At 31.5% G+C, this 27960-nt stretch overlaps 1 protein-coding gene and 1 non-coding gene across 2 annotated transcripts; one reads left to right on the top strand and one right to left on the bottom strand.

Annotated features, from left to right (window-relative positions):
* Window positions 1-884: 884 nt before the first annotated feature.
* Window positions 885-27876, bottom strand: LOC113370702 (acetylcholinesterase-like). The gene is made up of 11 exons (XM_026611396.1): window positions 27787-27876; window positions 22080-22227; window positions 11863-12063; window positions 10899-11090; window positions 9059-9246; window positions 8328-8706; window positions 3377-3548; window positions 2812-3060; window positions 2507-2716; window positions 2144-2313; window positions 885-1108 (listed from the first exon to the last, which is right to left on the bottom strand). Exons 2-11 carry the CDS (start codon window positions 22213-22215, stop codon window positions 987-989), a joined length of 2019 nt encoding a protein of 672 aa, XP_026467181.1. The 5' UTR covers window positions 22216-22227; window positions 27787-27876; the 3' UTR covers window positions 885-986.
* Window positions 8040-8112, top strand: Trnar-ucu. Its single transcript has one exon. It is a non-coding gene; the product is annotated as a tRNA-Arg (tRNA).
* Window positions 27877-27960: the final 84 nt, after the last annotated feature.

Genomic DNA, 27960 nt, shown 5'->3' with positions numbered 1-27960 from the left:
CGAAACGTTTGTGAAAATTATTATTTAATAAATTAGTGCAAAAAAGAGTGTTGTTTGTCCATATTTCCAAATTAATATAAGTACACATGTGCACATGTATACACAGTTTTTAATTTAACATATTCAAATTGAAACTAGTTGAATTAACGTTAAAATGACGTTTAAGTGAATAATTTTTTTATTATCAATTAAAATTATTTTGATTAATGCAAACTCCTCCATAGGCCATTTATATGTTTATTATAATCATAAATATGCTATAAATGTACGAATGTTTTGTGTGCCAACTTGTGCTATATGTTTTTATTCGTGTTCAACATTGAGACATTCTATCTAAATAGGGTGCTAACGTCTATTTTACTGGCGCGCCTATAATCCAACACAATTGCAATTCGTATCATTTTGTCTAACTTATACATTATATACCTCAAATTCAATTTAGGTCTTTATATTTCTCGAAAAATTTTCATCGCTTCCATACAATTCTAATTAATACAAAGAACACAACAGTTTTTCTGTGAGGACTTTGTTTTTTGTTTTGTTCAAACAAAATTTATTGAATTCGGCTCGCTTTATACTCGCTAAGAACTACCAGCGTTTCACAAATATTTCTACTTTTTGGGAAACCCTATGCGATAATATTTTCTAGAAATAACTCATAGTGTATAGTTTATATTTCGGATATAATAAGAACCAGCGTTTGAAAATAAAAACACGTTTAAAAACAATTGTAAAAGTCGATCATATTTCGCACAATCGTGTATTGTCACAGATCCAAGTCTCAAGCAGAAGCACTAGAGTATGCAAGAGTAATTCAATTTTTTATTAGTTTCTTAGGGTTAACCGCTATAGATTATATTAAGCCGCGTGCCTCACGTCTGATATATATGATGAATGCATTGAAATGTATTAAAATACATTTTCACATGTTTTACATTTTGTTTTAGTTAATCGATGGTTTGTCGATTCTGTCGTCGTTCGATCTTTTAGAGCGGCGATCTGTGCAATATAGCGCAGAGGAGCAGGAAGAGGGCGATGACTGCTCCGCAGGCTGATGGTGCAGGAACTCCGGACACACACTCGCTTCGGACTGAAGCAGTTGTATTTTCTGTAAATTATAATATGGTTTTAAAAATTTGATCTACAGAAATTAACACAAAAGTATGTACGTAAATATATGATCCATTCAACAGAATTACAGGAACACAAGTTAAGTATCAATTGCCATACATTGATCCTTTGACTATTTATTAACTTCCCGAAGTTTGTTTTCATTAAAAAATCCGATTTGCTAGTTTTATGTTTTCTCGATGTTTCAAGCCATTCTGAATCGAATGAGACCAAATTTGGAAAAAGTATGTATATGTGTGTATGTGTGTGTGTGTGAACAGATTTTTTGTCGTAAATCGACGTTTTCTCAAAAACGCCTGAACTTATTTCAAAAATTTAAAAGCCATTCGATGTATCTCGATGAAGACTACTGTTTGTCAGTTTTGTGCGACGATCGGCCAAGCCGTTTCTTTGTAATTTTGGTCCACATTTAAGATCATACTACCGAATCAATTTTAAAAAATCAAAAACTGTTCGAAAGATATTAGTTGGGAATGAAATTGATTAGTTTTAGGTGAAAATCTACCATGCCGTTTTCTTGTAATTAACTGTTGAAAAAAAAATTAAGCCGATTTTTATGGAACTTTTTTCCGCGAAATATATCATGGTCGACAAGTAGTTTAATTTTAAAAATTGATCAAAGTTTGAAAAAATGAGTAGTTTTTTTGACGTTTGCTAAAATTAAAATTAGATGATTTTCTTGGTATAACGATAGAGTACTTGGTCTTAATGAACATACTAAACCATTAAAGTCCTACGGAAACTGGTTCAGTTATAAAAATTATTAATTTTTGAAAATTTGCTTTTAGAAATACTCCGAGCCAACGTGTTCGTTCGTTTTTAACTATGTGTAATAAATTCACTCGGAATACTTTTAATCACTCATAAATTAATTTATTTTTCATTGATTAAGTCCATTATTTACACATATCGGGAAGTTCATGTAACTTGGCTCAAGGCAAAATACCAGTACCAGCTAGTTATTATTAAATTATTAATATTTAATAATAGTTTTTTTTCGTAATATACTTACTCGTGGCAATGATAAGCTGTGGCAGAAACTGTTTCCAAAATGCACATTGCCTAAGTCTTGGCCCTTTTCCTAATTCTGAATCGTTCACGCCTAGAGTCAAGTATTCCTTATGCTCGACTGTGTGCTTAGGCCAGTATATTGGTTCATTACCTGGTCCCGGATTAGGATCCCTACAGTAAATAAGACAGGTAATACAAAATAAATGGACATATGATTAAAGAAAATTCTATTCATTATATTAAGACATGGTAAAAGCCATATATTAACTATGATCAATATAACAATAAAATTTTCCCGATAGCAGATTTGATGAATTTGTGTTTATCACTATATTACTTACAATATTTATCAATTTACACTTACCCCGTTTTGGCAAAGTTTGCCCAATAGCGCATCATGCGCTTGCTGAGAGCAGCTTCAGCATGGGTATAACCGCGACTGGAGTCTTGGGGCTCTCCGAACACATAGCTAATTTCATCCCCATGCATAACTCCCGTCCAACGTGGCCAAGGGTTAATTCGGGAACGATGAGAGAATAAATACATATACACGTTCAAACCTTCAGATGCATACCTGGAAACAAAAAATAATTTTAACTTCATCACAAACGAAAAAATCAAGAACAAGGATTTTACTAAAAATAAGAAGAAATATACAGATTTTTTTACCTGTGCGCAAATTCGTTTACATTGCAAGTGAACTGATAATCTCCGACAATTTTATCCAAAGCATCTCTATTTCCTAGTGGATCTTCTGGATCTAACCAGTCAGTATATTCAAATACTATAGCTTGGGTGCCTATTGGTCCTACACGTGGATTCAAATCTTTCACAGCCTGCAAAAATTGCTCACGTGTGACGTTGATGCCTTCTTCTTTTTTGAACAACTCGGTTAAATAGTAGATGATGAAATAATACCTAGTAAAAGAAATATTAAACCTTATTTTCAAAAACAAATCCAAATTAGATCGCTAAGTGGTTCGATTAAATTATCCATACCAAACTATAGAAATTATACGATTTAATTATAAAGTCATTAAGTATTAGTTAGGATAGTAGTACGGAATATATAATTGATATGCTGCTACATTGAAATTAAAGTAATTATCTATTAATTGTGATCGATTCAGCCAATAATGCATTTAAAAATTGATATGTTCCTATTGATTCCATAATAAATTTTAGGTGTTTGGATAAAAACATGTTTTTGTTGGTTTCCGAGCAAAATATTTACCCTTCTTCCGTATTGCTTCCTGTGAGTATATCGGTTTTCTTAAAATTTCCACGCTTGAGTGCTCTTTGTGGACTTTCATCAAGAAAAGCGCCGTCCACTACCGGCACAAACGGAAATTCACAAATGCCTAGGTCATTCCATTCGTTATTTACCAAGTCCCGGCTATCTTTTTCTAAAATATATAATATATTTTTTTGAAACTTGATATTGTCTGTAAACTAAATAGTAAGGTTTTTTAACTCATCATATAACATTATCTTATAAATTTCTTGATGATTTTATAATATTATTTTATGCATTGTTATGTTATAAAATAATATAATTGTATTATTATATTAAATATTATTACAAATGTATTTTTATGTCCCCCTAGAGCTACCCTGTGGGCTATGTAAAAAAACTAGTGGTGTATGACATCGTGCCTTAAGGCAAATTGCTAGAACTTCCCGTACCGTAATTAAATGATCGAGGAATATTAAACGTTTTCATATAGATTTTTATAAATATTGTAACATTGTCTAATATTTATAAGAATTATATAAACTGAATTGCAAAGTTGAAATTATTTGTTTAAAGTATATTAGAATTTTAGTCAGAATTAAAATTAAAATCTGAATTATTTTCGATATACAAAAAAAAGTTCTTGAAAAAAAGATATATATATATATATATATATATATATATATTTATCTTTTTTTCAAGAACTTTTTTTTGTATAAAAAAAAAATATATATAATTTGGTCTGTTAAGTATTTCCGGAATTACTAATAATTAAATTTCGCGGGTCTGGATTATTGTCAAAAGTTGAAATTTAATTGAAAAATATCAATGTAAGTAATGAACATAAGAATTTTATATATGTATAAATATATTTGTTTCTGTTTAACACAAGTAGCTATTTATTAACGTTGTAAAAGAAGTGCACTTTTTTGAAAAAATATTTTTTACACAATATTTTTGTATAAATTGTTAATAATTAAATTAGGGTTTTGTACAGCCTATAAAATTTTCTTTGTGATGGTATACATTAATGTATACCTTACTTAATAAAATACATTCATATTTTGTTTTTAAAAATTATCGTTATCGTTTCTACGCATTTTTCTTTAGGCAACATATTGATTTCTAATTTGTTTTACATCTTTATTACCTTTTAGACCATTTAATGTAAACGAATGTTTATTTCGGAAAATGTGTTTACAATTAAACGATCTACAATATTTATTAACACGCTATAACGAACTATAGCAACTTTATATACTTTAAAAACTCCTTATAAAAAATAACCATCAAAATTTATTTATCCATTATACTTGAGATGAGCAACGAGATGTTTTTTTACAATTAAATAAATTTTTAGATGAATGTTGTTCTGCGACCAATCACAATACTCGAAAATGACGTGTGTTTTTAGCGCTAATTGTGATTGGCTAATTAATGTTGTTCGTTTTTTTTCGTTTTTCTTCGGCTTTTTTGCATAGTCTATAAATAGGGGGTGCGCGAAGGAATTCTTGGCAGTCGCCGGCCGTGGCCGGCGCCGGTGTCACCTCGGGTGGCACTGAAAGCCCCCGGGGCACCAGACCGGTCGCTCCCTTTGGAGCTGGACTGGACAGGAGCTCCGGGACTCCGCCGGAGACTCCCGGCTGCGGAGACTCCTGGCAGCTCCGCAGGGAGACTCCCGGGACTCCGGGCCACGAGACTCCCGGCTGCGGAGACTCCGGGCCACGGAGACTCCCGGCTGCGACTCCTGGCCAGGAGACTCCCGGCTGCGGAGACTCCGGGCCACGGAGACTCCGGCGGAGACTCCGTCCACGGAGACTCCCGGCTGCGGAGACTCCTGGCCAGGGAGACTCCCGGCTGCGGAGACTCCCGGCTGCGCTGAGACTCCCGCTGGCGGAGACTCCGGCGCAGGAGACTCCCGGCTGCGGACTCCGGGCCAGAGGATCCCGGCCGCGGGACTCCGGGCCACCGAGACTCCCGGCTGCGGAGACTCCGGGCCAAGGCTCTCCCGGCTGCGGAGACTCCGGCCAGGAGACCCCGGTCGACGATCCCGGGTCGCGGGGCGCGGGATCCGGCTGCGAAAGCACGTTCAAATTGTATTCTTACAATTTTAATTGGATTTTTCCGACGCCCAGAGTCTCCGTGGCAAGGATTCTTTGCGTGGCCCGGAATCTCCGCAGCCGAGTCTCCGCAGCCGGAGTCTCCCTGGCGGTAGTCTCCGCAGCCGGAGTCTCCGCAGCCGGGAGTTTCCCTGACCGGGAGTCTCCGCAGCCGGGAGTCTCCCTGGCCGGTAGTCTCCGCAGCCGGGAGTCTCCGCAGCCGGGAGTCTCCCTGGCCCGAGTCTCCGCAGCCGGAGTCTCCGCAGCCGGGAGTTTCCCTGACCAGGAGTCTCCGCAGCCGGGAGTCTCCGTGGCCAGGAGTCTCCGCAGCCGGGAGTCTCCCTGCCAGGAGTCTCCGCAGCCGGGAGTCTCCGCTGGCCAGGAGTCTCCGCAGCCGGGAGTCTCCGGCGGAGGCCCCGGAGCTCCTGTCCAGTCCAGTCCCAAAGGGAGCGACCGGTCTGGTGCCCCGGGGGCTTTCAGTGCCACCCGAGGTGACACCGGCGCCGGCTCGGCCGGCGACTGCCAAGAATTCCTTCGCGCACCCCCTATTTATAGACTATGCAAAAAAGCCGAAGAAAAACGAAAAAAAACGAACAACATTAATTGGCCAATCACAATTAGCGCTAAAAACACACGTCATTTTCGAGTATTGTGATTGGTCGCAGAACAACATTCTAAAAATTTGTTAATATACTCCAATTAATATATAAAATTTATTTCTTCAGTAACAAGGATAAAATAAACGAAAGAAGTTTATCAAAGAAGCCCGAGTTTCTCAAGGAATAGTACAAATAGTATTAGTATTAAAATTCAAAAAACCTTGATTTATAACGAAAAAAATAAATCGAAAAGTGGTCAAAGAGATTCTTGATCAGTATTTAAACATATATAATGTTAAATATGAAATTAATTAGATGTAAGTGGCACTTTGCTTTAAGGCAATTTGCATGAAAGGGGTAAATAATCGAAAAGAATTGTTTTGCGAGCACATTTTTCGACATTTATTTTAATTGTGGAAAAATTTATTTCAGCACATAAATTTTATTTTACATAGATGAAAAGCTTATAAAATTTTCTACATAACTGCATTTAACGATTTTTAACTTTCGGAATAAAATCATGACGATCAAAATCGTCAAACTTTAAATTCGTATAACTTCGCAAACAAAATGTTTGTACGTTTTTTAATATTTGATTAAAATGTGCATAAATTTGTTAAAGCGCATAAATTATATTTTGCGTAGATAAAAAGCTTATAGAATTGTTATCACAATTTATTATTATTTTCTCAATTTATAAAAATATATATCACATTTTGTTTATCACCTGAAATTACGATATAGTATACAGAACTCAATGCCAAACCGAAACGAGGTGATAACAAAAAATTAGAGAACAAATGATTAAAGTGTAGTTTGAAAATTATGAGCTTTTTAGTACAGTCTAGAGCGTTGATCAAAATGTGATTATTTTTCTCTTATTTTCATTATTTTTGTTTATTTCTATTTTGAAACCATAAGAATAAACTAGTGGAGCGCATGACATCGTGCCTTAAGGCAAATTGCTGGAACTTCCCGTACCGAAAATTATTATTTTTTTTAAAAACGATTAACATTTTCGGAAAAAAAATTATTTCGAAAAAATTAGATTTTTGAGAAACTATAAATTTGACAAAAAATTACTTTTTTTTGAAAAAAAAAATTTTCTTAATTTTGCCATATTTTGAAAATTCTGAAATTTTATTCAAAGCAATCGTACTGCTTTAACTGCATAGAGATGAAATGTCAAAGCGCGTAAGCGCCGCGTCGCCGTCTAACAAATAAACATTGGTAGGGAACCCATAGGACAGTAAACAAAATTTATACTTATTGTTAAAATCTCTATAAAATATCTGATAATTTGATGTGCATATGTCTAATGATCATTTTTGACTGCAAAATGGCATTTTTTTACTTTTTTTATTAGATCTTCAAATCCGCTAAACCTGCCTTCATGAAAATTTGATCAATTCTTCATCTTGTCAATGCCAGTAAAATGTTTTTTGAATTATTAAAATCGGACGCTTCGTTCTCTTAAAAACTGAGTTACCATTTTGGCACTTTTTGCCCCGTATCTTCGCAACGGCTAGACTTGCCTTTGCCAAAAACTAATCAGCACGTCTCCTTATCAATACAAATCGAATGTTTTTTAAATTATTCAAATCGCTTCATTCGTGTTCCCGAAATCGTCGACGAAAATTTGTATCCGAACACACACACATACACGTACACACACACATACACGCACACACACATACACACACACACATACATCCATTTTTTTTAAGGTATGCCAAAATGTTCAGAAGGTTTGAAACGTGAAAATATATAAAAATTTTCATTTTCGATTCTTTTGCGATTACTATAACTTGCCCTACGGGAAGTTAATAAGGTAATAAAATAATATGATTTAATATTACATAATGCTTATCACCTGAAATGCTAAGTATTTTATCTTGAATAAAATAAGTTAATATAAGTAAAATGAAAAAAGAGAACTTCCGAGAAACACACTAGGCACAGCATGTCCCTTTGGCGCAGCGGATAGCGCGTTGGACTTCTAATCCAAAGGTCGTGGGTTCGATCCCCACAAGGGATGTTTTTTATAACATAGTTATTTTTTTTTTTCAAAAAAATAACTTAGAATTGTTCGTGTGCTTAATGATGTGTTAATAAATATTTGTATACAAATATATTTTGATTCTTACACTAGATTTTAGGAAACTACAATCCTCACGCATAACATTTGAAGTATACGATCATTTAAAGTAAAGTAAGTAAAAGTGACAATAGTATTATAATTATCCAACTTACGTCTTAAACATTCCGCTGTAGCCGCAAGATCATCTGGCGAATGAGGGCAACCCACAGTCTTAGCAAGCAAAAGTGACCTATTTAACGCCTCTTGCCTGCTTCTGAGAGCCCATGGAGCAGTAGGAGATCCGCTCTCCAATATGGCACGAGCAAACAAATCTTTAGAAAGCGGTGATAGTAAATGCATAGACACTGAAACGGCACCAGCACTTTCACCAAATAGTGTGACTCGATCAGGATCACCGCCGAATGCTCGGACGTTGTCACGCACCCATCGCAGGGCTAGCAGTTGGTCGAAGAGGCCTGCGTTGCCTGGTGCATCAGGAGTGCCTAAGAATAGGAAACCGAGGGAGGCCACTCGGTACTGCATTGAAACCACCTGGGTAAGGGACACAGCTACATTAAATATATTTATTTAAAAATATATTTTTGAATTTTTTAAAACAATGGTTCTGAAGGAATCAGTATTTCAAAATAATATTTAAAATACTGTATTAATTTGGAATTCTTTAAATCAAAAAAAGATGAAAAAAACTACAAAAATTAAATATAGTGAAAGTTTATGCACTAGAAAATTACTTATTATAAAAATAAATATTTATTTATAAAAAATGTGCAATAAATCCAAGTTAAATCCATTAATTTTTCATTATGATAGATCGTCTGTATTTTGAGGTAAGCTGATTAAAGGCTAGAATGAAGTTTTTAACATTTGAATGCATTTTATTTACCAGAACTCCTTCTTCTGCGGCTAACGTTTTTGGATCATATACGTCCAGAGTTGAAGAACCACTATAGAAACCTCCACCAAATATCCATAACATTACAGGACCATTTGTAGGCCTAGGTTTAGGAGCCACAACATTTACGTACAGGCAATCTTCTGATATAGGAGTATTTGGGTTCCACATCGTTGCACCTAATTCAGATGATACATACAATCAATCAAAGTAAGGAGCAAATGACACATTTGAAATGATGAATGACTTTATACTGTTTTAGTAATTCAGTCTAGTTAAAATTATGTTTATGAACAAAAATGATTACTCTTATAGATTTTGGATTTAAGTTTGACTTTTTTTCAAATAATCGATCTGTGATATTATTTCTTGATATTACTCTATTGCATAATGATTTTTTATAAATTTATACATACTCTTATTAATTTTTCATTTTATCATAGAGTTATTTTTCATTGTAAGTTTATTATTTCACAAAATACATTTTATGACACTTGTATAACTTTGCATAATGTAAATTAAATATCATGTCAATACATTATAGTTTCAATCAATTAAGCTCTTTGACTTTCTGGCAGCAATCGTACGCCTTGCTAGTTGCTATTTTAAATCTAATATGAAATATGAAAAATACTATAGAATCATCAAATTTCAACGAAAAATTAAAGCAGTCACCTGCTGCAGACACAGATAAATCTTGAGAATATCGATTATTTAAGAGATTTGAAAAGAAAAGAAAAGAACTACTTAAGGGGGTATTCTAGTGTAGAAATTCAATAAAATCGATTTTTTTTAATTTTATATTTTCAAAGTTTAACTATCTAAGAATATGGGTACGAGAAGGTTTTTGAAAATTTGAATTATTTTCAGAGATATAGGCATTTTACTGACCCGGTCTCCATACTGGTTTGGCTTCACGCAAAACTTTAAATGCGTTTTTCTCAGAACAGACTTTTTCAGTACTGTTGACACGATTTCTCGAGTTTTAATCGACCGATTCACTTGAAATGCTCAGAGAGTCTTGTTTATAGACCTATCTATAGCCCGAACTAGAATTATCCCCAAATTCAAATTTTTACTATTTCTAAAAAAATTCGAGAAACTCAAAAAACAGAAAAAACACTCTTTTTTTCAAACAGTCGCCAATTTGTAAAAAAATTTTTTTTTGCTCATCGCTAGTTCGGGCGATTGCGACATCATTGTAGATTAATAATCTTTTTATTTTTTGTATTTCCGATGACTAGGAGGGCTGAAATCATGTCAAGACTAAGGTGCCAATTTTTTGAGACCATCCACTTCATCAGCTGCCAGTTTTTACAATTTTCAACTTTTTTATTTTTTAATTTTTGTTTTGTATTTCAATAATATTAATAAACAAGTGGTAAAACAATGGATAGTACACTTTAAAAATGTCTTAAAATTCATCGGTCTACACTAGAATACCCCCTTAACCTTACATGTCCTATAAGCTGTTTGTTGAAGACTTAACCTAATGATTTATGAGAGGCAATTCATCGGTTAACCATTATCCTATCTGTGGCGTATATTAGCTCTTACGTCTAATAGTTATCATATAATGGGATGTTGCAGCTATGCCCATGAAAGGCGATTTCCACTTGAAATTATATCGAGATATATAACCTCTAGTGGAAATTTGACATCAAAGCTGATTGATGTCGAGCTTTGTTCATGGCAAAAACTGAACGAGCAAAACGGAGACTAGTTGGCGCTAGCTTACGTTTGAACCGATTTAGCCACTTTTGTGCCCATTTAAAAAATGACGATACTACCATTGATAATTGTTAAGAATTCAAGAATCTTGTGTATTTACCAGGAAAGTCTCCAAACAGCGTGTCGACTATCTGAACGCACGTGTTCGGCGGCGATGTGGCATTTAGGACGCCCTGCCAAGGATCAGCCGGCCGCGGGTGTCGGAAGCGTAGCGCCCCGGAAGGATTTCGGCCGTACGGTATGCCGAGCCACGCATCGACGTGTTTGCCCGTCGATGACGTCAACGTGGTACCTGTGAAATAAATGGACAAATGACGGAATTGACAAATAATATGAATAAACCACTACTTTATTGGGTTCCTATTTGTGGAGTCTCAAAATTCATGTCTAATTAGTGAAATCTGCATAATGTTGCAGCGTAGGGAATGCAATACCGATGGAAAATTTCAATACCGGTATTTCGGTAATTTTTCATTTTAAAACCGTAATATCGGTAAATTACCGATATTTTTATTATCTTAAACAAACATAAACAAAATTGAAAGTTACTAGTACAAATATAAAAAAAATGTATGTACAACTACAACTATATTCAACTAAACAATAAAAACGATAAAATAAAACAAGTTATCACTATCGAGTATATTGAGTACTTTTCACCAAAAACTAACTTATGAGTAAGAAAGACCAAAAACTTATAAAAGATCATATTACATTATTATAATAAACTGTATATAATAAATTGTCTGTGTCCGATGTGTTAATAGCAAAATCTCCAATATTTAAAAAATTTTATAAAATACTATTTTATAGGGGTAAATAACGGTAAAAATACCACCGAAAAACCGGGCGGTTTAACGGTAATTCGGTATACCGGTAAACCGGTATTGCATTCCCTATTGCAGTGCATATATGAATAATATATCCTATAATATAAATATATAATTTTGCATATTTCTTAAAAAATACAAGAAAATATTTATACTTAATAAACAAATGGATATTATCACAGATACCGAAAAAACGAACTAAAGATACAAATAAAATTTTCTTCATTAAGTTACCTCTGACGAGTCCTTTGTTAGTCCTGACTACTAATGGATCATCTTCGGGGTGCCGAGAGCTTTCCCTCCGCGTTTTACCTGTCGACGACCTGTATTCTCTGTGGCGTTTGGCTTCCCTTTCCTCACCTAACTCCAATGTACCCAGATCAGGGTCTAAAACTCGCACACTTTCGCCATGCCCCATGTACGGAGAATATATTCCTGTAAAATAAAAAAATATTAAAAATAAATTACTTCAAATGTAGTTTTACATTGTTTTTCTATATGACAAATTTAAAACATAATGTTTGTATTTACGTGAAGGTAAATAACAACATATTCATGCTATATAAAGATCTGCTATTATAAATATGAAAATGAATATCTGACCCATTTAGCCACGCAAAATTTACAATAACAAAACAAATAGATACGAGTCTGTCACGAACATTTAAAACGGTTAAATGTGATCGAAAATATACTGAATGCGAAATAACATTATGTATTTGATACAATTGACATTCGGATAGAGAATATCAATATTGAAAACAAAGCAAAGACTAAAAATAGAAATGTAAGCTTTAATTATATTTTGCCTGGGTCTGAAGAGTGTTTGATTATGTCTTCAATGAATTGTCTAATAATAAAATAAACTTTCCTTTAAAATAATAGGAGATTAAATTATTTTTGGCTTTTGCTTATAGTATTTTCTTCATTCTTCAATCTAAGAGCTAGTATTTTTAACTTCCCGTAGGGTAAGTTATTGTAATGGGCCGAAAATCGAAATTGAAAATTTTTACATTTCTCGACGTTTTGAAGGTTTCTGAACATTTTGGCATACCTAAGAAAAAAATGGATGTGTATGTGTGTATGTATGTATGTATGAATACAAATTTCCAGTCACGTTTTCGGGCGCACGGATCAACCGATTTGAATGGTTCAAAAAACATTCGATTTCTGTTGATAGGGAAAAGAGCTGATTAGTTTTTGGCAAGGGCAGGTCCAGCCGTTTCGAGGATACGCAGCAAAGAGTGCAGAAAATAGAAATCGACTTTTTGAGAGAACGGAGTAATCGATTTGAATGATCAAAAAAACATTCAATTAGTAATGATTGGGAGAAGTGTTTATTAGTTTTTGGCAAAGGCAGGACCAGCCATTTCGAAGATACGGAGCTAAATATGTGAAAAATGGCAGTTTTTGAAAAAACTAAGCGTCCGATTTGAATGATTCAAAGAACTTTCTGCTTGTCTTAACAAAATAATTGATTTTGGAAAAAAAAATTTGTTTCAATTTTTTTTTTTTTTTTAATTTTTTGTATATCGAAAATAATTCAAATTTTATTTTTAATTCTGACTACAGTTCTAATATACTTTAAACAAATAATTTCAACTTTGCAATTCAGTTTATATAATTCTTATAAATATTAGACAATGTTACAATATTTATAATAATCTATTTGAAAACATTCAGTAATCCTCGAACATTTCGTTACGGTACGGGTTTTACGGTTCCAGTAATTTGCCTTAAGGCACGATGCCACCCACCCCACTAGTTTTTTTATCAATTTGGCAAGAGTATGAGAATTATGAAGTATAAACCTGATTTAGTAAAATAATTATTCAAGATATTATTTAACTAATGAACTAATATCATTGGTTCCACTTCTACAATACTTTCTTTTCTGTAAATGTTAAATAATCTACTCGATCATTCAAATACATTTTCACGTCAAATTCACAACGAGAACAGTTCCTCCCGACTGGGAGCGTGGCGTCTCCTGTAATCCGGCTACTCGGAAGTCAGATTTCGAGGATGTCTTGAGGTTGGGAACAACTGTGGCCTGGTTGTGCATGTTGACTGGACGTCCGCACTAAGCTCGCCATCGACATGGGCACCCTGGGGGAGCTCGGGGTGTTCAGGTTGTCTAAGGAGGGACGTACCGGGCCAGAGAGGACACTCAGCAGCCAAGAGTCTCCGTGGCGAGCAGTAGTGGGATCGCGTCCGGGAGTGTGCACCTTGTCATAGCCCGATCAACATAGATAGACCAAAATCTTCTTTTTTTTTTATTGAGAAATAAGGTTAAATATATATTTAAGTGGATTCCGTTGAAATTTTTTCTAAGCTATGAAAAATAATTAAATAAACACCAAAATTAATGTTTATTTTTTGGACACGTATGTTGCTATGAAAATTGCATATCTATCACGGCGATATTTTTAACCGGTTTAATTGCTTAATTCTCGTGAATGTATCTTTTCTACCAAATCCAAACCATTTCTACGTGCCTTTAAATATGTAAAAAAATTGTTTTACGTAACTGAAAAACTATTTTAAACTAGTTGGTTTGGTATTTAGCCTTGAGGCAAGTTACATGAACTTCCCGATATGTGTAAATAATCGACTTAATCAATAAGAAATAAATTAATTTATGAGTGATTATAAGTATTCCGAGTGGATTTATTACACATAATTGAAAACGAACGAACACTTTGACTCGGAGTATTTTCTAAAAGCAAATTTTCAAAAATCAATAAATTTTTATAATTGAACCAGTTTCCAGGACTTTAATGGTTTATTATGTTCAAGACCAAGTACTCTGTCATTATACCAAGTAAATAGTCTAATTTTAATTTTAACAAATGTCAAAAGAGCTACTTATTTTCTCAAACTTTGATGAATTTTTAAAATCAAACTATTTGTCGTAAGGCCTTAATATTTCAGTAAGTTCTATAAGACCATGGTACATATCGCTGAAAAAAATTCCATAAAAATCGGCTTAAATTTTTTTTTCAACAGTTAATTACCAGAAAACGGCTCGGTAGATTTTTACCTAAAACTAATCAGTATCATTCCCAATTAATATCTTTCGAACAGTTTTTGATTTTTTAAAATCGATTCGGTAGTTTGAGCTTAAATGTGGACGAAAAGTTTAACACTTTTTTTCAAATTACAAAGAAACGGCTCGGTAGATCGTCTCACATCTACATACATCAAGTGGCTTTTAAATTTATCAAATCGGTTCAGGCGTTTTTGAGAAAACTTTGATCAAAGGTTTAATTTTGTCAAATGTCAAAGAAACGATACTAATTTTTGCAAACTTTGACGATTTTTCAAAATTAAACGACTTGTCGTAGGGCCGTAATATTTTAGTATGATCTACAAGACTGTGGTATCTACCGTCAAAAAAAATCATAAAAATCGTCGAAATTTTTTTTTTAAACTTTATTACAAGAAAACGGCCCGGCCGATCTTTACCAAAAACTAATCAGCACGATTCCCAGTCAATATCTATCGAACGGTTTTTGAATTTTCAAAATCGATTCAGAATTGCGGGCTAAAACGTGGACGAAAAATTTTTCACTTCTCTGCGAGTTACAAAGAAACGGCCCGGCCGATCGTCGCACAAAACATAGAAACGCTAGTCCTCATCGAGATACATCGAATGGCTTTTAAATTTTTAAAATCGATCCAGCCGTTTTTGAGAAAACGTCGATTTACGGCAAAAAATCTGTTCACACAAACACACACACACACACATACACACACACATACTTTTTGTCCAAAATTCGGTCTCATTCGATTCAGAATGGCTTGAAACGTCGAGAAAACATAAAATTCACGAGTCGGATTTTTTGATGAAAACATAAACTTCTCCTTCGGGAAGTTAATAAATGTGCTTATCCATTACAAATGATGTAATTACCCGAATAAACTATGCAAGAAGGTTCTGCGTCTCTGTTAAACACTATCTGTGATAAACAAAGGATTTGGCGCGCTAATGCATGACCCAAACCATGAATTTCGCACTGGGTGGAAGCGTGGAAGCGGAAGCCTATTCTGGAACGATCGAACGTAACCTATTTATCGATACCGCCGAGAAACAGCTATAGCCCGCGGCTCTCCAGTGCTATAATCCCTATATGCCGGTGTTATGTTTAATCATAGGGTCTCGCCAGTAACGGATATGACGCAATATTATATGTCCGCACCATGATATGTACATATGTGTTCCGGATATTGCCGTTTTTGTCCCCGATTCGATGGGTATTGGATTACTGGGTGTAAAGCTCTGCGGATTCGATTCAATTTTGTTCTATATTCATCGTATTAATCGGGATAACTTCATCATTCTAAACATATTTTTTACTACCATATATGCCCAACAAAATTTTGAATTTCAGGATGCTAAATTCAATAAAAAAATTAATGAAGAAAAAAATTTATTTTTGTGGTATATTTAACTTGTACACTCTTCAATGTGGCAAAAAACTGAGCAAATGTAGGCAAGCAAATTGTTAACATATAGGAGAGACTGGATACGGTTGTGCCAGGGTACGGTAGTCATAACAGCTAAATTATTTTGAGATAGGGTCTAAAGAAAGGGAGAACAGGTTGGTTTGGTATTTAGCCTTGAGGCAAGTTACATGAACTTCCCAATATGTGTAAATAATCGACTTAATCAAAAAAAAAGTGTAAATAATATACTTCATCAATCCTACTTTAAAAAAAACGATAATATTTGTAGCAAAGTTTGACGAATATTTAAAATTAAACTACTGTCGTAATATTACAGTAAGTTCTATAAGACCATGATGTATATCGCCAAAAAAAGTTCCATGAAAATCGGCTTAATTTTTTTTCAACAGTTCATTACAAGAAAACGGCTCGATAGATTTTCACCTAAAATTAATCAGTACCATTCCCAACTAATATCTTTCGAACATTCTTTGATTTTTTAAAATCGGTTCGGTAGGATGAGCTTAAATGTGGACGAAAAGTTTAACACTTTTTTTCAAATTGCTAAGAAATGGCTTGGCAGATCGTCGCACAAAATTCGGGAAGTTAAAAATGAAGTATGATTGTTCGAACAAATTTACATTATTGATGCTTATCAGTGTGAGTATGTAGGAAAACAGTAGTAGAATCCCTGAAACGTAGAAAAAATTAAAAAAAAACACATTTTTTTTTGTTTTTTAAAAATGAAGCCCTTAGTTCATAAAATTTAAATCATGCAAAATATTTATATTATTTGAGTGTGTGTATACGTATGTGAATATGTATATAGTTGTATATAAATTATTTCCTCATCTCAAAGTTTACCAATTATTACATTAAAGTAAACATTCTATAGGTACATATTCTTCCTCTAGTCATACTATAACAAACTTCTTCTAATCATTATTTCATTCATGTAATCTCAGATTGCGCTAATGTATCTAACATGAAAAAATTAACTATATCAAAATTAAAACGAGTCATTGAAAACCCTTGCACAAAACTGGTTAATGGGGTTTTTGCGCGGTAGTGCTTGCACATTATAATTTATATAGTGGCATGTCACGGCATTCGTTGGCTCAGCTAACGTTCGATACCGTCAAGTAGCTATTGTTTTAATATGTGTACTACAATTTCATAACTGGAATGCCTATTGGCACGCATACTCGTTAATATTCCGAATATAAATTATAAATTTCTTGCTCACAGGTCGAGTTGAAAATGTCAAGAAGTGTGCTATCCGCATTTGATAATGAACTCTTTTAAAAGTTAAATCATTTTACTGAAAAGACTGAAATGATATTTAGTATTACTGATTACGGTTTGTTTATAAATAAGTAATTAAAGGGCCAATACTAAGATAAAATAAAAATGTTATAGTAATGCTATGTTACGGGTCTATCACCGTATGATATGGTATTAGAGAATTGTCAAAAAGCTTTGTATTTGCTGTGCAATACAATAAGTAATAACTTTCTGGTTTCTCTTTGATAAAACATTTGAGAAGTTAAGTTTTATGTGTAAAACCTCTGATACATAGGTTTTTGCCAGTTTTTCACTACCAACTCATACAAATATAAATCCGTAACAAGCATCACCATAACATTTCTATTTTATCCGAGAATTAGCCCCTAAGTTTATATAAATTGCAACATCCTAAACTAAATTATCATGCTAAGAAATACATAATTTACATATATTTTGGGGTATTTATTTTAGAATTTTATAATAATCCATTTGTTTCTTTTTTGGATATTTTCAAAAACTAAATATTCAAGAATTTGAGAACAAGAATTTTTTTCAGATTGCAATTTTATTTTAAAATACCTGTTTGATTAAATATTTTATGAAAAATACCTGTTTGGCTACGATAATCCTACTCAGTTTCCTCCTTCCGCAAAAATTTAAATGCGTTTGTTTTAATCTTTTTATTTTTGCCCACAATATCTTAACTTCTACTGGGTACATTTACTTGAAAGTTTTTAGTTTTTAAAAGAGTTTTTTTATAGACTTTTCCTTACAATTAGTATGAACTACGCTCATCCCTAAATTAAGTTTTTTATTATTTTTAAGAAAATCGAGAATATAAAAAATAGTTGTATTTTTTTACAGACAGTAGCTATCTTGTGAAAAATGATAGTTCATACAATTGAGACAATATTCCAGGTATGAATATGATTATGTGCCAAATTTTTTGAGCTGCCCACTTCATCATCTTCTAAAATGAACTATTAAATAACTAAAACTTTAACTATTAGATAACAAAAACTTTACCTATTTTATTTTTTTTGTATATTTTCTCAAAACATTAATTAATAACATGTGACAAAAATTGAAAAGTGAAAATATAGCTTGCCTTTTTTGCGGCCTTTCAAAAATCGCATAAAATGCATGCCTCTAGACCAGAATACCCCCTTGCATTCATTTTATTTATTATCACCAAATCCTATCAGCTTCTGTTAATCTCTTGAATTTTGTAAAAAAAAATAGTCTCATATACCCAGTAGTTGCTCTTGCCTGGCAAATTGTATGAACGATACTTTTATCACGATCATAACTGCAGGGCAGAAGTAATACGTTAAATGTAAAGGGATCTCTATGTTAAAGAGAAACACGGGGTCGTTGAAAGCTTTTTTCTTTAAAGCTATTGCGTTATTGCGCGCTTTTTATCACGTTTAGTCGCTGTTGTGAAAACTCTGCAAAAAGATAAGCTTTCTGTGTAAATTATTTTTTCAAAATATATACGCAGCATGGAACAGAACAAAAGCAGATAAAATAATGCACTCTGGTTATAATACATACATAGATTCGAGTTTGGTTCCACCAGTATTAAATTCCATGAAAGCAATTTTAAAGAAAGATTTTTTTTAAATTAGATAATAAATCGTAATCATAATTAATTTTTTTTAGTAATACTTTTTGAGTTATGTGTTGAACTGTCCACTTACTTCCACGTAAGCACAATCAATTAGTAATTTTTGATACTAACAATTTTCTAGAAATATTTTTTATGTCTAAACAACGATTGCCGGGTCAGCTCGTATATATATATATATATATATATATATATATATATTAAATATACGTTTGAATTATGAATGACACGATCTTCTACCAATATGTAAATTTCATTCTAAAATAAAAAAGTTTTTTAATATATAGAAGAAGTTGCTCGATTTCATGAATATATTGATTTATACATTTATATTTATTTGATTATTATAAGGTAAATATGAATATAATATGTGAATTTTTATAAATACATGAAATTCATTACGATGAATTTTAAAATATTCATGTTTAAGTTATAGGCAATATAATTCGTTAGATCTTGACACCAAGGCACCTTTAAAAATAGATGTTATAGAAGAAAATTAATCAATTATAAATTTTATTAATAATATATATAAAATTCTAATTGATATATTTCTTATCATATTTAATAAATTGCAAATTTTTGATATAAATCCGTGTTTATTAAACTTAGTATTTTTTTTTAATATTAATTTGTATGTAAGAAATTTTGAACATATTAAAAATCATGAAGTTTTTATATCTTTTATACTTGAAAGGTTTAAAAATGTTTTAAAAATGAGTCGAATGTGGAATATACTATTCTACTATTTTGTCTAGCATATTTGCACTGCATAATACAAACATTTGCAAGCTCTATTTATTATATAAATACTGCATTCATATTTTTACCCCACGGTTAATTTGAAAGCTTGCATTTTTCAATCATATGCATATTTTAATTAACATGCGGTTGCAAAGCATTGTAATGTGTGGATAAATAAAACACATAAACAGGATATATTTCTATAGTACATGAAATTTGATATTTTGCTAAAATTCATAATTAGTTTGTGTTTATGTTTGCGTACCGAAGTTTGCTGAACTAATTATTACAATCTAGAATGCGTTACGGGAGATGTATTTGAAAATGATATATGTTATGAAATTGGTTAGCAATGTTATTTGTGTGTAAATTCAAACAAACAATTTGATTTAGTGTGACGGGCAAAAAATAGATTAGAACACGTCGAGATAAACAGAAAAATGAAGAAATAAGGGATGATGGAATTGAATAGAATTAGAAGTTAGAAGATAAAGAGACAAGAATAAAGAAATGAAGGAAGATGAAAGTTGAAATAGAATTAGAATTGAAAAGAAAAATAGATTAGAACATGCGAAGATAAAAAAGAAGAATGAAGAAATAAAGCGAGACAGAAGAACTTGAATATAATTAGAAGCTAGAGTAAAAAACACAAGGTGAAGAGCTAAAGGAAATATGACGTGAGTGGAATTCGAAGTTAGAAGATATAAAACAAGAATGAAAAAATAGGGGAAGATAGGAGTTAAACGATAAGAGTTGAAAATCTAAAATGAATAAATAAAGAAAGATAGGAGAACTGGAGGTAAAAAAACACTAGAATGAAGAAAAATAAAAAAAGAGGAGTTGAGTGGCATTAGAAGAAGAAGAAGAGAGAAGAAGATAAGAAGATGACTCTTTGTGAGTGAAGTAAAACTGAGTTGTTAAACTGATTGTGAGATAAAATTAAAAAAAAAATCAGAAAAAAATAAGAATAAAAGAATTATAGTTAAAAAGAAATTACAGTTATAAAGAAAATTGGGTAGTAAAGGATATATAAAGATAACATATGACATAATAAAATAATGTATGATGTTATAAAGGATAGTATATGATATAATAAAGATAACGTAAAATAAAAGAAAGTTATAAATGTGACTAAATGCTCTGGAGCTAATTTAAAAAAAATTGATCTTGCGTAAAATTTGTTGCAATTTCAGTATAATAATATTCACAATCACTTAAAATTGACATTTGGACTATGTTTAGTTCAAGTTATTATTGTTTATATAACTAAAGTTTATATAAAATTTAGTTGAAAAGTTATCAGAGTGCAATGACAGGCCAACGTAATTGCAACATAATTAGAAAAAAAAACCTGTAAAATTTAGTAACTATAATCATAATATAAACCTAAACTGCAACGTTAAATCGACCGTATTAAAGATGAATGAGTTCTGACACAACGTACATTATTATTATTATTATTATTTTAATTATTTTTTAAAATTATTTTTGAACAGCAATCAGAACCTAATAATCCTATAAGCTGTTGTGCTGTTTTCAATACTAGACAGATGGCAGCCCAATCAGTTGCCACATCTCCGTATGATATATTATTATTACAATTTCTATAATAGGGCGAATATTTTTATTAGTGCAGCAATGTCGGGTGAGGGCTATTTTCATTTGGAAACATATTGCTATCTATATTTGCAAGTGAAAATCGTTGTCACCTGTCTGACAGCAGGTTGCTCGAAGAGGAATCGAACCCGGGACCCTGATCCAGATGCCGTCGTTCTAGCCACTTACCTACGAGCGAGCCCAACGTGAAAAGTGAATATGTAATATTTTCAAACCATTTTTTAAACAGCGATGAGAAGTTAAGAGTTCTATTAGTTATTGTTCTGTATTGACGGCAACCTAAACAGTTGTTTCATCTCTGTACGATAAATTTATTGGTAAATTTCTGTGATAGAGCGAATATTTATTGATGCAGCAATGTCAGATCAGGACTATTTTCATTGGAAATATATAGCCACCTATATTTTTAAGTAAAAACTAATATCACTACTACTGGGTGAGTGCAATTTTCACTTGGAAACATATTGCTATCTATATTTCCAAGTGAAAATTGTTATCACTACTGCTTGACAACAGGCTGCTCGAAGTGGGTATCGAACCCGGGACCTCTGATTCAGGCCCCGTCGCTCTTAACCGCTTACCTACGGGCGAGCCCATGTTATTATAATTACCCAAAATTTACAAGAAAACTTACTGACATTAAAAAAAACACCCACAAGTTTTCTTAAAACAATTCACAACGGTTATATTTATCGTTCGTTCTTATTTCAAAAGTTTATTTACTTACCGTGTTCATCGGGCAGTTCTGGTCCCATCTGTTCGTCGAAGTCCGCGTACGCGGGGGCTGGTGCCGCCGGCGCTTCGCGGCGTCGCGACGCCTGTGCTACGACCGCCAGCAGCGACAACAGAGCGCCGCACTGCATGCTGACACTCCTCTGCAATGCGGTCAACACATTGTTATTAAATGATTTAATTTTTATTTATTATATCCTGTAAATAATACAAAATGTGTAAAAAAATTACAGAATTTGAATGGTTAAATTAAATTAGAAGTAAGAAGAAAAATAGATTAGAACACGCCAAGACAAAATAGAAGAATGATGCTAGGAGATGAATAGAATTAGAAGTTAGAAAATAAAAAACATAAGAATGAAGAAATAAAGGTAAATACTAAATAGGAGTTAAATGGAATAAGAAGTTGATTTCATTTTTATTAATTATATCCTACAAATATACAAATTGTTGGATGGTGAAGATAAATTAACATTGTTAAAATTAAAAATTACAGAATTTGAATAGTTAAATTAAATTAGGAGTAAGAAGAAAAATAGATTAGAACACGCCAAGATAAAATAGAAGAATGAAGATATAAAGAATAAAAAGAGTTGAATAGAATTAGAAAGAAAAAAATATATTAGAACAGCCAAGATAAAATATAAGAGTGAAGAAATAAAGAAAGTTAAGAGTTGAATGGAATTAGAAGTTAGAAGATAAAACACATAAGAATGAAGAAATAAAGGAAAATAGGCGTTGAATGGAATAAGAAGTTAAAAGATAAAAAAGAAGAATGAAGAAATAAAAGAAAAAAAGAGTTGGGTAGAATTAGAAATAAAAAAAATATATTAGAACAGCTAAGATAAAATGTAAGAGTGAAGAAATAAAGGAAGGAATCTAAGAAGTTGAATAGAATTAGAAGTTAGAAGATATAAAACATAAGAATGAAGAAATAAAAGAAAATAGAAGTTGAATGGAATAAGAAGTTAGAAGATGAAAAACAAGAATGAAGAAATAAAGAAAGAAATAAGTTGAATAGAATTAGAAGATGATAAACAAGATTAGAAGATGGAAAAAAATAAAGAAGAATGAAGAAATAAAGGAAGCTGGGAGTTGAGTAGAACTAGAACTAGATTGAAATATAAAAAACATAAGAATGAAGAAATAAAGAAGAACATGAGTTGAATGGAATAAAATTTTGAAGATAAAAAATTAGAATAAGGAAGTAAAGAAAGAATTTATTTGAATAGAATTAGAAGATTAGAAGATAGAAAAAATAAAGTAGTGAATAATGCTACGTGAATGAAGTAGAATTTGAAAAAGTAAGGTAAAGGTGAAGAAATAGACAAAATTTAATTTAATCCAATGATATATAAGAATCATTTATTTACTCAACTCCAATTCAAATTATTCATTTCAAAAATTTAAAAAAAAAATTAAGTTATGTTATGTATGTTTATAATGGATTTTACATTCTGTAGCTGAACATATATTTTAGGAGATAATTTTAGAGAACATATTCTTTCAGATATCTAGTCTCTCTATACTCTAAAATTTAATAAAATTAAAAATAAAATGGATTGGCAAAAATTATTTTATACCACTTTTTTAGATACACATATGTGCTTTACATTAAATTCTATATTTAGATTTACTTTAATTATCCATTTTTCAAGCTTTAATAATATTTGTTAGAAAAATTAGAATCTTTTAGCACAGGACCTGTTATAAATATTTAATTTTCATTCTCTCTAGAGTCTTGATACCATTTTATTTTTAATTTTATTATGCATAAAGATGAATCAACATAAATAAAAGATGCAGAATAAAACGACATATAAATCGATATATATGATTATCATATAATTTTCTCAAGATTTTCTAATTTTCCTTGAATTACTAACTCGCCTATAGGCCAAACCGTTTAAAATACAAAGTTGCGATATATGAGAAAAAAACTAAGAAATTCGAGACTTTTCTAACGATGTTTAATACTTCTTTGTGAAAAGATCCAATAGTGTACATAATTGCTCAAATCTATCTGCACTTTGCATTTTAACATTTGAATATTCACACAGATTCTATACTATAAGCTAAACCGTAAAAGATACGTGAAAGCTTTGTTGGGTTGGCTAATATCAATAAAAAACAAAATATTCATAAAACAAAAAAAGTAAACAAAATGTCATTATTTTTATCTGATTAACTTACGATGTTCCGCAAAGTTTGATCGCAGTGCATTTTATTTTCTCCTTTGAAATGTAAGTTTTGCATCACTCTCAATACTAATTTTTGCCATATAGATTTTGTGTTAATTCCAAATTCAAACTTTCATTTTATTGAAATTGATATCTATTTGAACTAATTGTCAGAATACCTTTGTTTAAAAATATAAAATGTGCAAAAACTAAAATATTTAACTTTAAACAATATTTTTTGATATATAATCTTAATAATTTATAAACTAATTTAATGATTGTTCCTAGATAATGATTTCAATAATATATGAAAATCAATAAAGTAATTATCTCAAAAATCTTCAAGTCCGGTGGAAACTTTTAATAGGCATATCTCCATATATTTTAGGTAGTTGGTTCTGTTTAAAGCTAAGTAAAATTTAATAATATTAACAAATTAATAGTTTTAGTATTTAAATTAACAAAATATTACACTTCCAAAATATGACTTATTCACAACAAATTTTTCATATCATTCGTTTATTGTTTTATGTTGATATGTTAATAAAATATTACCATAGTTATTTCTACGAGACTACTATACTAGAAACAGCCCCAAATAATGTTTTTCTTTTATTGCACTTTATGAAAACTTTAATGTAGTTGGCATAAAACATTAACGCTTTCGAAGGCTCTGCCTACCATTGCAAGATATAAAAGCATGCATCGTTAAAATTTCAACTTCCCATAATTCCTGTTTCAAAAGTAAAGAACATCATTCTACATCTTTATGAATTATCAATAGTGATAAAATTTTATTTTCTGTACGTTCTAGTAGGTGCAAAGCTGGAGGAAAATTTGCTGGGGTAAATGAGATATAGGTCAAATGACTTGGGACAGACATTTTAGGTCTCCAAAACTAGAAAAGCTAATGATTCACTTTGACAGAAATCGTTAAAACAATTAATTTAATTAAAAAATATAAAATTCAATCTTATTTTCTATAGTTAGCACAAAACTTGTCCAAACAATAAACTTTAGTAGTATGAAGGTTATGGAAATTCTAATAGTGCACCTGGCACCAAGCGATTTATTTATTTGAGTACAATATTATTGGAATAAAATTTATTTGTTACATAAGTAACAAATCAAGTCAAGTATTTAATTAAATACTTGATGTACTCAGCATTTAGCTTTCTTTTTACTTAAAATTAGTATTCCACCATTTGTCCTGTTAAACCGATTTTCAAATAACTACAGAGGATAACATTATTTCTTAAATGTATTATATATATATAGAAATATTGTATTTTTTGAATTTTATATTGACCACCCGATTTAATCTTCGATATTTTGTAAATGGCGAAAGATATGAAGGCAATATCGACCTTTCATAGATAAAACGATGCTATCTTTCACGCGAAAAATATTTTATGCAAGACATAAAGATATATAACAAGACCGGAGCGCCCTGAATATGTTGAAAAGAGTATGGAATCAAACATTGATGTGTATTGAACCAAAAAAGATTATTGGAATAAAAAAGGAAAAACGAGTATAATTCACCGACAATGAAATATTAATAGACTCGTAAGATATTTGTTATTTCGCCAATTTGTATGCAAATTTTATTTTAAGACACAGAATTTCAATGGATAATAAATTTTAGATATGAAAAGAATTTTAATAAATGAAATTATCAATTGTTCAATAAAAAAAGCAACTGATTTTTGTATAAATATATCTTAGATTATTGTCGTCATTAAGCACCTATCAAGAACTTCTTCTAAGTCTATTAAGTCTAGTGTTGTTTCGCAAAGTTTTACAGCCGATAATTTGTGCAAAATTATATTTTTTTGCATTATTTTTAAATAAAATCATAGTAAACCCCGTAATAGTAAACCAACTAGTTGATAGAGATAAATAACTTCAAGCTCTACAAAAAATGTGTTTTAACAGATTTGTAATAAGGAAATGATTCATTTGTTATGCACTTATTTATTAATTTAATTATAGTTAGTAATTTTTACTTTATAGATTCCAAGGTTGGAAATTGAGCAAAATAATTTGCAGAAAAGTTAATAAAAACGACAGTAAAAATTTTATATTAAATATTGAATAAAATTTCTAATATTCATATTAATCTCATTACCAGTAATATGCAGATCAGGAGGCGTTCATTAATCATGTGATCGATTTTTTAAGGATTTTTGAACTTCCTCCCCCTTGGTGATAGATGGTGATACTCAAAATTAGAACCTCCCCCCTACCCTACCAATCATCACGTGTATTTTTAGTTACGAGAAAAAATTGTATTTTTTTTATTTCTTTTTGAAAATGTTTTTTATTAAAAAAATTCTGGTGATTTCTGGTGATCACGTGATTTCTTACTATACCCCTCCCTCCCCCACGTGAAGTTTTGTGATATTTTGTGGAACCCTCCCTTCCCCTAAAAACATCTCGTGATTAATGAGCGCCCCCTCATCTGAATTTCATAAGAAAATATGGATTTCTATTTATTTTGCTAATAATCTAATTTGTAATAATAAAATCAATGTTATAAATTATTGATAACCAATTGTACATTATGGCTTAAAATGAGAAATTCAACAAGAACTAAGGAAGTAAGATAGTAAAATTTGAATTAATATATAATTATTGATTAATATATCATTTCCCAAATTTGATACAATATTATTACATCCTTATTATTATTCTAACTAAATTCAACTGAGATTCCAATTGAATTTTTCTCAAGTTTTCATCAGATTCTTACCGGCACCTTTTCTTATTCTTATTAGATTCGTACTAGTTTCTCATAAGTCTCTATTACAAGATCCTCACAAGATCCATGGTGGATTTTAACCAAAATCCCTCCATTCTTTTGCTAAATATTTGGACTCATTTAGCGAACTATTTAATAAATTTGGTTTTTTGTTTGTTTTTAGACAAATTAATTAATTTATTAACAAAACCAGCAAATTTTGTTTGTTTTTTTGCAAAGATTTTTTTTAATTTCTTCTGTTTATTGTTTAGTCAAATAAATTAATTTATCTCAAAACCAGTAATATGATTCGTGTTTTTTAGCAAAGAATAACTTTTATTTATATCGCTATGAAACATCCATAAATATTAATACAAGGAAATTATGACGATTCATTTTTAACATCCAATTTAACAAGCGGCGAAATGGGACGCATGGGAACAACAAGCTAAATGAGCGCAATCTGCGAGACTGAAATTCAAAAGTTTCCTGGCAATGTAAAATAACAGGCAGGAAGGTTATGTAGAACTGGAAGAACACTTTATTTTTCATGTTTCCGCATTGTGTGAAAATATCTTGTCAGATAGGTTTTCACGGGAGCTCATATGAACATAAAACTGAACTTCAGACTGCATATAAGAGAGAAAATGCATTGGAATGAAGGCGATTTAGAGAAAAATATGGTGGATGTCGTATATATGTAAATATATATATATATATATATATATGTGTGTGTGTGTGTCTACTTATTTATATGATTAATTATTTATTATACTGACCGTATGTCAACAGTATGAACGGGATCCTCTTCTCAGCATATCACTAGATACTAAGTTACTAAATCACACTACACTATTTCTAACACTTCAGTAACTGTATAAAAATATCACTAGTTTAAGTAAAAGAATATTTAAATGAACACTATATATTAGGCCAATAGAATAGTTTTAGAT

This window comes from Ctenocephalides felis, unplaced genomic scaffold (genome assembly GCF_003426905.1).
Source record: "Ctenocephalides felis isolate EL2017-DRISC unplaced genomic scaffold, ASM342690v1 CF-g0.4_SCAFFOLD_01492, whole genome shotgun sequence".
NCBI classification, from domain to species: Eukaryota; Metazoa; Arthropoda; class Insecta; order Siphonaptera; family Pulicidae; genus Ctenocephalides; species Ctenocephalides felis.
This window is presented reverse-complemented; position numbering and strand designations above follow the sequence as displayed.

Excerpts from the sequence above, each read along its gene's own strand:
- LOC113370702 (XM_026611396.1), bottom strand. The coding sequence starts at position 22,215 with ATGCAGTGCGGCGCTCTGTTGTCGCTGCTGGCGGTCGTAGCACAGGCG. Across the intron at positions 3,549-8,327 it reads TACAGCGGAATGTTTAAGAC|AAAAAGATAGCCGGGACTTG; the intron begins GTAAGTTGGATA and ends TATATATTTTAG. Across the intron at positions 1,109-2,143 it reads ACAGCTTATCATTGCCACGA|AAAATACAACTGCTTCAGTC; the intron begins GTAAGTATATTA and ends TATAATTTACAG.